The sequence below is a fragment of the Cryptomeria japonica genome, chromosome 7, assembly GCF_030272615.1.
Source record: "Cryptomeria japonica chromosome 7, Sugi_1.0, whole genome shotgun sequence".
In the NCBI taxonomy this organism is placed as follows: Eukaryota; Viridiplantae; Streptophyta; class Pinopsida; order Cupressales; family Cupressaceae; genus Cryptomeria; species Cryptomeria japonica.
The window spans coordinates 303,973,962-303,985,103 of NC_081411.1; the positions used below are offsets into that span (position 1 = coordinate 303,973,962).

At 29.8% G+C, this 11,142-nt stretch overlaps 1 protein-coding gene across 3 annotated transcripts; it reads right to left on the reverse strand.

The window, feature by feature from the left end:
* Nucleotides 1–1,482: 1,482 nt before the first annotated feature.
* On the reverse strand, nt 1,483–8,945 carry LOC131053373 ((R)-mandelonitrile lyase-like). Of its 3 annotated transcripts, XM_057987972.2 has the most exons (4): nt 8,769–8,944; nt 7,989–8,639; nt 1,762–1,849; nt 1,483–1,678 (listed from the first exon to the last, which is right to left on the reverse strand). In XM_057987972.2, exons 1-4 carry the CDS (start codon nt 8,857–8,859, stop codon nt 1,627–1,629), a joined length of 882 nt encoding a protein of 293 aa, XP_057843955.2. In that variant the 5' UTR covers nt 8,860–8,944; the 3' UTR covers nt 1,483–1,626. The 3 variants fall into 3 exon arrangements, with proteins under 3 accessions (XP_057843955.2, XP_057843956.2, XP_059065426.1); XM_057987973.2 differs by lacking the exon at nt 1,762–1,849 and having other exon boundaries at nt 1,521–1,678; nt 8,769–8,943; XM_059209443.1 differs by lacking the exon at nt 1,483–1,678 and having other exon boundaries at nt 1,764–2,585; nt 8,769–8,945.
* Nucleotides 8,946–11,142: the final 2,197 nt, after the last annotated feature.

The following is an 11,142-nucleotide window of genomic DNA, read 5'->3' on the forward strand; positions in this document are numbered from 1 at the left end:
CCTCGGTGCATTCTTGTTAGAAGAATGTAGTACTTAGTGAGTGGCTCAGGACCCGAATGGTTCCGATGAGTCTAAGTCTCTGGCCAGAGCATCTCCTATCCCATTTGGATGGATGCCTACCCCGTATGGGTAGATGCCTATCCCGTATTGGATAGATGGAATTTACGTCCCATATGGACAATTGCCTAACCCGTATGGTTAGAATCTCATCCCGAATGGATGAATGCCCAATCCTATTGGATGGATGCCCAGAGTATGCAGTTGAATAAAACATAATAAAGGAAAACAAAAAAAAAAATTATACTCAATTTTTGTTGGATGATTATGTTGGGGTTGTTACAAAATGAAGAGGGAACATGATAGATTAAAAGTGGTCATTATAGAAAAAAATCTTAAATTGTTAGCCATATAGAGGGTCACAAAACCATACCATAAGGGAATGGGAAAAATAAAGAAAAGGAAGAAATGATAAATAGAAAGAAATTGAAATGGAGTACAAAAATTATTTCTCCTTTATAATTAATTAGATATCAATTTTAAATCCTAGTTAATTGAGTTGCTATTACATATCTAATGATTTAATTATTATATAATCTTATTTAACAGTAAGTTGGAGGCTTTATTGCTAAAGAATTGGTAGCAAATACTAACTAGTAGTCATTGTAGTTTGCAATCTTATACCTTGTATATAAGGAATCATGTGCAAATTTTGATCAACTGCATTCTTTCAATAATAATTAAATATTATTTTCAAATAATGATAAACTTATATATATATAAAGATAATAATTCTATCAATAAATAAGTAATTTACATTTAATGTAGTTTCTCACTTTCATGTGTTTTGTCATAATTTATGTGAATGTAATTATTCTTCTCTATGATTTATATTTGAAGCTATCATAAGTTGTACTTGAAAATTAACTACAGAATATAATGGGAGATACCTTACACATAATTTCATAATCATTATATTTCTTTAATAGTATAATTAGAAAAGTTAATAATATACAATATTGATATGGATAACATAACTTTAATTAGTCCCCACCTCTTGATATACATTAATATTAATCAATATTTTAATTGTTTAATATCACATGAAAGATAATATTATTTTTAAATATATTGATATTCCTATTTTAACTTCATTATTATCTAAATTGAATGTTGAGAAGTACTTCACATTTCTAAAAAAATGTTTTATATTATTGAAAGTCTCAAATATGTAGATAGTGTTTAATTAAATAATATTGGGCAAAGTAGACATCTAATAAAATTTGATCTTATATGAGAAATTTTACAATCATATTCTCTCATTTCACAATCACGTAAGACTAGATTTTTTTTAAATTTAAACATTACATTAGCCTCCTTTAAATTTTAAGAATACCACACATGTGCACCTTGATTCATAGCTAAGCTTGAAATATTTTCTTAATCTATTTTATTTTTAATCTATTAAATGAATATAAATGCATTGGATCTAATTTCATAGGATATTTAATTACTTTGTTCATTTAAAATTAATTTTCATAACAGATATGATATTGTTTAGTTTAATGACCTCTTGACTAAATAATACACAAGTGTATAACATTTTATTTATCAAGATTTGAAATTGGTCTAATATTCACAGATGTTCATACGCTCTTGAAGGATTTGAACTCCAATATACCTGCATATATTGAATAAAAATGTGTCATTAATTTGTAATATTAATAATTAGTTAAAACAATAGAATCTACCAAAAATGCATACCTTGCAAGCATCATGATAGTGGCTTGTGGATTGGTCCCAGCACTACCTTTGAAAATTGAATTGTCCACAACCCTTAAATTATCAACACCTTTTACATGAAGCCTTTTGTCAACAACAGAATCAACTTCACACCCTCCATGGTAATGCCAAAATGTTGCTACTGTATCTTTGCAAAATTTTACCATAGCATTATTGACTGATAGATCTTGTGGTAATTCAAATCCTATGAATTGAAGGATGTTAGAGTTTTCACTACTCTTGAAAGTGAATTCTTGAATAGAAGTGGTTGTGGTAAGATTTAATAATACCTTCATAGTAAGAATACATTGTTGTTCATCAAAAGGATGAGAAAAGTAGTTATATCTTACAATGGGGTTATCTTGGGGGTTTTTACTTCTAAGACGAAGCTCACCACTTGATAAAGGAAAAGCTACCTTGCTAATGATAATTCCTATATGTTGATAGTGTGGCATTTTCTTGTATAGAATAACTCTCGGACTCAATGTAGACTTGTGAATTTTTTAATATACCCACTACTTGCACTGGATATGATTCAAGTGTTTCAGGGGATTTTATAATGATTGTAGTACGCGGTGGATCTTTAATACCCTTTCCTACATTATTTAAGTCTAAAAATATAGTAATATTCAATTCTTCAAGTTGTTCAGAGGGTCCAATTCCACTTAACAAGAGAAGTTGGGGACTACCTATGGGTCCTGCTGACAAAATTACCTCACTCCAATGTGACAACTGATTGATAAGTACTTTATAAGAGATCTTATCAATACTACTCATAAACTCAACACCAATAGCTTTAATCATTCCTACAAAAAAAGTCACTACTATTAGAATTCTACTTTGAATAAAAATATTATTAGTAATAAACATTTTTTCACTTTTATAAAAAGATAATTAGAAAAAACAATCTTATTAAAAAATTTGAAAAAGAATCAAATTTTTATAAAAAAATTAGAGAGAATATAATAAAAATTTACCAGTATTTTAATTAATATTTTTCATAAAATAAAATAAAAAATATAAGAGTGAAAAATTATCCAAAAATTATTTTTAATAAAACATACCTATATTGAAGAAAAAGAATAATAACAAATAATTTTATATTATCTTCTTATATAAAGAATTAAATTTAACAAACCAAAGAATTTTACCTCTTCAAAAAAAAATCATCAAATACGATGCAATATCATGTAGATAAAAATGAAGAATAGTAAGTACAAAGTATTAGATGATTGACTATAGTTAATATTCATAAAAGAACAAGTAAAATATGAAGAAATATTTTTTTATCAATTGTAGTCTCAAGCAAATGCTTCCAAAATATTTTTCAATGAAATGATGGTTGATGGCTAGTTTATAGTAGAACAACGGGTTGTGTTTAACAAAGATCTCTATAATTTTATGTATATTTATACTGAGAGACATCTACAATGACATCAAAGTGTTCGTAAACAAAAAATTAATACTGAAACAATTTGACATGCAAATGACGAGTAAATGCATAAAATATGTTATCCTTTGGTTTTTGTGGAGGTATTAATTTATTACTCCAAATAAAATAGAACCCTCGCCACTTGTCTCAAACTATATGAAACCGTTACATTCAAATGATAGTGGAAGAGTTCCATACTTAAGCAACTCTATTATTATCCATATTTTTGAAACTCTTGTATACTACTAATATTGTTGCAATCATCAAATTCCCTTCTATTGTAAGATATATCTCAGCCTAATTTACCTATATTTTTTAAATATAGATATACTAGATAAATTGAAAACAAATGAATGAAGAAATTTGTTAACTTAAACCTACTATTTTTTATCTATCATGCATTCAATCAAAATGAAATGTGAATTGTATAAATAAAGAAAAGTTAAAAAAAACGTTTAAATAAATTAAAAAAAAAACTAGATATAGGAAAAACAAACAAAAATGATATACTTAAGAAGATACCTATTGTGTTAATTAAGATCTCAAGAGACAAAATAAATGGGATATGATCCTATGGATTTCAAAGCAGCTTTGCAGTTGGATGTTCATAAGGGACAACTGGAGAGAACACCTGACAGATGAAATCAACATTTAACCTTGTGGCTAGGGGATTTTTGTCTTGGAATTTCAGTACAAGGAAGACAAGGATTTGACGCTTAATGTTGGACCTTGGTTTTCTCATGAGGATTTTTTATGCATAAAGCTTTGGTTCCTTTCATCGACCTCCAAACACGGGCATTTTCTTCTACATTTCTATAGTTTCAACTGAGACACCTATAAGCACTGATTATAGAGAAACTTTGAATAAGGAAGAAAGTTTTGAATTGGATTCTCCTTCAAAGCTTGAGTCAAAATGGACAAAAGTGAAGATAAAGAAAACCCCTCCTTCAAAAGTAAAGCATCATATGACCTTAATATTGTTAAAGAAAAGGGAAGATTAAAGAATAAGTAATTCCAATACACATGCATTTGAGTTATACAAGTACTGTTATTATGTTTTCAATTTATATAGGAGTGGTCCTCTTGCCACAACCTACCCAAAAAAAAATATTACATCTCTATGGAATTTGTGAGTACTATAAATCTATTAGTGAAACTCCTATATTCTTTAAATGAAGCAATACAATTTTTGGTTATAAGTCTAATGGATGTATACCTGGACTAAAATAATACATAGGACCAAACTTACAAAGTTATCGAGGGAAATGGAACATGCCTTTTATAAAATGTCATTACTTTTTCATAATTTTTTGTTTCTGATGTGATGGTTTTGTTGAACCATTGGCAACAAAAACTTTGTAGTGATAACTTCAAATTGATAAGATTATCAAGTCCTTTGACAAACAAAAACTATGAAACAAAACATATATAATTTTTATAATAAATTACACATTCCCATGGCTAATAGGTACAAGTATTATATATGATGGGTACATCTAGAAATCAAATATATTAAGGAAATTGAACTTGTAGCTCGCTTTCTAATTTTTTTCATAGATAAACAATGGAGAAATGACCTCTTTTAAGAATAGAGATTTATTTATTTTGAAAAAAATAGTAAACCCAAATTTTTTATTCAACCTATAAAATATCTAAATTGTCATCATTTGAATTTGATTGATTGAATTACCTTTCAAATTGATCCGAGTCTAGATAATTATGGTTATTAGAATTAAGAACTATATAAATCTAAATAAAACCTCAAACAACCAATATAATGTGAAAAAAATTACTCATCATATATAATTCTTAGTTTTTTTTTGTTAAAATCTAGTAACAACTAATAGATTTATTTTTTCTTAATAAAAACCAATTAATAGATTTGAAAAATACACCATTCGAAGAAATCCACTATCAAGATTATGGCCCCCTAACCATGCTCCTAGAGAAAATAATTAATCAAAAGAATCAAATGTTGATTAATATAATCATTTAAAAGGGGCTAGTAAAAAGGAAAGACTAAAACCTTTTTAGGAATGCAAAGTTATATAGAATGATGATACAAATTGAGATGAGTTCTCCATATAACAAGTTAAAAAACACAAGCAAACTAAGGAATGCAAAGGAGATATCATTTTAATTTTTTCATTAATTATCAAAACATTTTTGAGATTTTATGTATTCAAGTTATTTTTGGAGGTATTTTTAAACAATTGTTTTTATTTATTACAATTTGTATTATTGTTTGTTCTAATAAATAAACATTTTGAACTCTATCATTTGGCATTGATGATCCTTGAAATGAAAATCTAACTATAAGACATCAAACATAACTAAATTGACTGTTTGCTTTTTGTTTTCTTCCTCTAGTCTAGTCTAGTCTTATCTTCTAGTTTTGTGGTGTTTGGTTATGGGTGTCAACTGTGTTATGTTCTTTTTGGCTATTGGTCCTCTTGTTGGAGGCTCTCACTCCTCGTTTGACCCTTGGCTTCTTCACGTTAGCGGCTATGTAATGGTTTGGGCCTATCTTGATTTAATCTAATCTGAACATAACGAAAGTGAAAATCTATTGCCTTACATAAATGTAGTATTGTGCAAGTCCTTGTTCTATCAATGACGTGGATCTTAAATTATCATGTGTTTAAGGAATAGTCTCACTCAAGTAGGTTAGAGTGCATGTACCTTATCTTGTATATAGTCTCCTACCATAGACAACTTTCTTTTAATTGTACACAGCGTTAAAGTCATGTGTTTCAAAAGTTGTGCTTGTAACATCCAATATGTATAGGCTAGGTTGTTGGTAATGAATGATAAAATGAAAAAAACTAATCAGAAGGGGCATAAAAGAACTACAATGTATCCTCTCAAAAGTATTTCAAATTATAACATTCTAGTCTGCAACACTACCATTATCTCACATACAGTATCAATTTCTTACACAACTACAAAATAAAGTTCAATATATGTGTTGTGAGCAATACTGGGGACAATTGTCTCTGGAATTATCTCACATGTTGGATGGCTTAGCGGAAACTGACAAGGTTGTGTAATGATCTTTTCACTTTTGGGCGGTTGACCCTTCTTGCTCTATATCTCTTTTTGTGATTGAATAGATTTTTACTCCTGTTTTAGTGAAAAAAAATACAAATATTTTATACTAGATGGAAGAAAAACCTTAATCACTATAAAGATGGATGACTATAGAACTCATAAAATTTATACACTTAAAATTCATTGCATATGGATGATCATTGTGAAAACATGGTTATTTTTGCAAAGTATTAGAAGTGGAAAATATGCAAATATTTGTGATTAGTTCTTGCATTTTTTATATCTTTGACACACATAAAAAACTAGAATCTACCATTTTACTATTCGTAGAATGTTTACTTTTTCTAGAATGTCTTTCTACATCCAATAGATTTTACTTCTAATCAAAACATAATATAATTTTTTAAAATCAATTGAAAAATAGTGATTGAAGTAATAATTGAAAACAATAATAATTTAGAAAAGATAATCATCTAATTTTCTGAACTTTAAAAAATGAGGAATGAATTTTTTTAATAAAAGAAGATGATTTTTTTTTCACATCAAAAATTGTTGTGGATGCTTTAATTATTTATCTAGCTGCTTTTAGGTTAGAGAAACCTTTTTCTTACTATTATACAAATGGAAAATGTAAAACAAGTGAAGAAAATATAAGGTTTGAATAAAAAATGAAATTATGATTGATTGATAAAAAAAATAGAATAATTTATAGATTATAAAAATATTTATAGAATTCTTTTAGGACTAATTAATGTCAAGAGGTGCTATATAATGACAATAAGAGTTGGAGTGTAATGGTGTGAATGTGTTAATGTTAACAACAACTCTTACCTTTTCGCTTAAATTTGACAACCATTCGCATGTCAAAAAGCATAATTTATTATTTAAAAAATAATTTCACTCGATTCCATAAAAAATTAATAAATAATCTATTCATTTTAACTTGTTTTACTGAAAAAGTAACAAATAATCAATTTATTTTAAATATAATTTTTTTTCTTCAACATTCAAATCTTAATCTTATAAAAAAATAGAATTTAATTGAACCCTAGCCCACCACAACGAAAAAACTTTACCATCGAAAAAGAAGAAAATAAAAAAATTCACCTATTTTGAAATATGATATCAACTTCGAGAAAGAGATATAATACTATCTTACCACTAGAAACCCAAAGATCTCAGGTTTCAAGAGACGAAACCTCTTAATAATGCTCATTCCAACAACTACCAAAAAAAATTAATATTCAAAACATAATAAAAAAATTTTAATAATTGAAAAACATAATATCAAAGTCAAAAAAATGGACAATTCAAAAAAATAATATCAAACTCGAGAAATAGATAAAAAGGCATCTTGACTGCACTGCAAGAGCAGAAAGATCTCTGACAAAACTTTGTAATCAAAACCCATAGAAGGGGCCATTCTGACGAGTACAAAAACTTTTATATTCAAAACAGGATAAACACTGTCAATAAGTCAAAAAGATCACAGAAAGTGGGCCGAAAGCTATCTTGTTTGACAGTGGGGGCAGGATGATCTTTTGTTGAACACAGACAAAACTTCTGGTAACTATAGGAAAACCATAACCACCAAAATAATCATGCCTAACCCACTGAAAGATTCAAAAAGATAATAGAGAACATCTGTATTAATCTACAAACTCAGTTTTACATAATATAAAGTCTATTATCTACAGATTCGAGGACAAAGAAAATACAGGCGTACCTGATGAAGAATCAAGGAGGATTCTGGTGGCTGTAGCATTCAAAAGAACCACAATGTTATCTGGATTTGCATATTGCAGAAGATCTGCAGATGTGTGTCTCCTTCCAGTGCTGTCAATGGTTAAACCACTAATCTTAGTGCCCTCCAAATGATCCAGAGTATACCCATGATAAGGAAGCACTCCAGCTTCCAAAAGTGCATCCTTGAAAGCAGAATTCCAACGAGAAAGCTTCTCTGGTTGAAAGACATTCAACTTCTCCACCCATTCATATGACTCATTTACAAGCTTCTCATCCCACTCCATATTTCTAATGAATTCCGAGCTTGCCCTGCTGTAGAAGGCGCCATTAATGGCCGTTCCGCCTCCCAGAACTCTTCCCCTTACCAACTGCACTCCCTCTTCTGAGACAAATCCCTGAGCAGCATAGGGGAATTCACTGACATCCCCAAGGACCTTGAAAAACCCACTAATGTCTTCAGTGTCGGGATTTCCATAGGGGGAATCTCCTCTTTCCAGTAGCAAAACAGAGTAATGTTGTGATAGAGTTGCAGCCAGAGGACACCCTGCTGTACCTCCTCCAACCACAATGTAATCATATGTTCTTGCAGCTGCCTTTTCAGCATCAAATGTCATAAACGGAAATGGGTATTCTGCAAACATCAAGCACAAAACATCCGCCATTAATGTAGTACACCAAAGGTGAAAGATTGAATTTTGATTTCTTCTCTGTAATGAAATATATTGATTTGTAAAACAAAACAGTAAAAGAATGCAATTACCCAATTTCTGCGTTGCCTCTGCTGAACTGGAGAGCAGCTGATGATTTGAAAAATGTAGCAGGCATGAAATCACAAAGAGGAGAATCTCCATACTCCCCAGTCGATCTACTCGTATAGACTTGCTCTTCTGATGTCTTCACTTTGCTAGTCGTGGTTAAATCTAACTCAAGCTATAGATGATTCCCACTACGGAATATTCTATAGTGTTAACCTATTAAAATTCAATTCGATCTGGAAGAAGACGTCAGGTTTAAATGTTTAATGTTTTTGGCAAGATCGGTCAATAAAATGAAAACAACTCAAGGTTTGGGATAAGTGCAGAAAGGATTCTCCTTTTAAAAAATTAGAATAAAAACAATTATTTTTAAGTGAGGGGGAAGAGTAGTTGTTGTAAGTTTGTATATCTGAAGTTCCTAAACAGTACACTAGATTTTGACAATTTCTTTTGTTTTCTTTGTATGCTACTAACGTGTTTGTAGCTATTGTTTTGAATTCTGCGTGGTTAATGGTTCATTTGCACACGAGTCAAAAAGGGGTCATTTTGAGTTGACCCAATACATATTTTTTATCGTCTCATTAGCCATTCACTTTGACGACCATAAAGTTTGCATAATTGATTTGTACTTATGCACAAATGTCTCAATAATCAACAGTCAATATTTGTACCGATAAAGTTGCTAACCTTTTTTCAGCAAGTGGATATACTGGTGGGAAGCTATTGGCCCACTAGTCGATTTTTTAATGGGCTTCTAATTAATGAAATCCAAGGACACCTGATTCAATGACAAAGTCTATGTTGTAAGCATTTAGATAGTGTTGAGTTCAAATCTTCCTCAATAAAAAAAATGAATAATTAGAAGAACATGGGTGGTAGTTGGACCCCTTGTCCTAAGTATATTTTATTTATCAGATAGTTTAAACTTGAAAATATCATTATCAGATAAATTAATAATTATATAATACTTTTATTTACTATTTATTAAAATTATTAATGATTATGTTTTCATTTAATAAATAGATTAAAAATATCATTTTTATTATTTATATTAAAAATTATTATTTATGAAATGATAAGGTATAATTTAATACATATGTGACTAATATTTTTGTATTTTTTTCCTTTAAATTTAAAAAATGAAATACTCATTAGCTAAACCATGTAAACATTAAAAGTCATTAGTTGAAAGGACCCAGTAGTTGAGCACATTCCAATGGTTGTGATAGCATTTATTGATTTAATACCCACACTTGTTGATTTAATGTCTAATATTTTTTACAACATTGCACCAATAGTTGTGACTTTAAAGTTTTTATTGCTATGATGACTACCCATAACTGAATGAAATGTACCCCTCTGATGTAAAAAGCAACGAATCATGTGATGCCACATCAATGCACAAGTATTGGTCATCCTTTTGCACAAGTATTAGTCTCACTTTTTTTTGGCCTTTTTTGGATGCCTTGCAAAAAGCATGTTGATGTGACATCATATTTAATGATGTAGCCCTGAATTCTTAGTTATAAGCAAGGGAGTTGCCAAGTAAGCTGCTGTAAAAAATTGGGAGTGATTTGAAATTTCCACATAAAATTTTGAGAAGCGCAAAGTTAGAGTGCTCAACTACCATTATAGAACATGAAAATAACATTTTAGAGTTTCTTTATTTCCATGATTTTATAAGGCAAAATCTCCCCTCGTTATACTTTATGTATTCTTCTCCTAACAAATATGTCAATCAACCCTGAGTGTTTAACACTTTTAAATCTAGAAGTCAAAGCTTAGTGTGTGTGATTTAAGACGTTCGGATGAATCTCTGCCTGGTTTGGTCCTATCTCAGCCCAACAAAATTGCATGGTGGTGCCTCATTGCAACATAGCAATCACCTCATGCATCTCCCGAGCATAAGCATATGCATGGAAAAATCAAATCTTTAATTAGATCTTGATGCAAAACAAACTCTCTCCTTCCTTTAAACACTCAAACACAAAACACAACAAACATATGCAGAAACTCTCTACTACCAAATTCAATTTACACAATCAAGATGAAGATTTAACACAAACGATTTTACTTATTTGTCAAACCAACTCATTGGCTTCTCTCTCTCACTATATTTCTTTCTTATCATATTTGATGTTCAATGGTTTTAAAATAACCAAGCACCAACAATCATGTATCCAACACCCCTTTGCTTCACTTACCCTCAACATGCACTTCCTACACGCCCCTCTATTATGCATATGCAACATGCGTTAAAAATTCCTTACACATTCATCTATCTAACCTCCATGCATTTTATCTGCCACAATCTACTCATTTTTCCTCTCAACTTTGTGGATTCCCCTTGGTTTCATGCAGTCCTCTTTCTCTGCCATG

Coding starts and splice junctions, on each gene's coding strand:
- LOC131053373 (XM_059209443.1), bottom strand. CDS start 8,859: ATGGAGATTCTCCTCTTTGTGATTTCATGCCTGCTACATTTTTCAAAT. Junction 8,640..8,768: donor AGAGGCAACGCAGAAATTGG/GTAATTGCATTC, acceptor TGATGTTTGCAG/AATACCCATTTCCGTTTATG. Junction 2,586..7,988: donor CCTCCTTGATTCTTCATCAG/GTACGCCTGTAT, acceptor CTTTTTTTGTAG/GAATGATTAAAGCTATTGGT.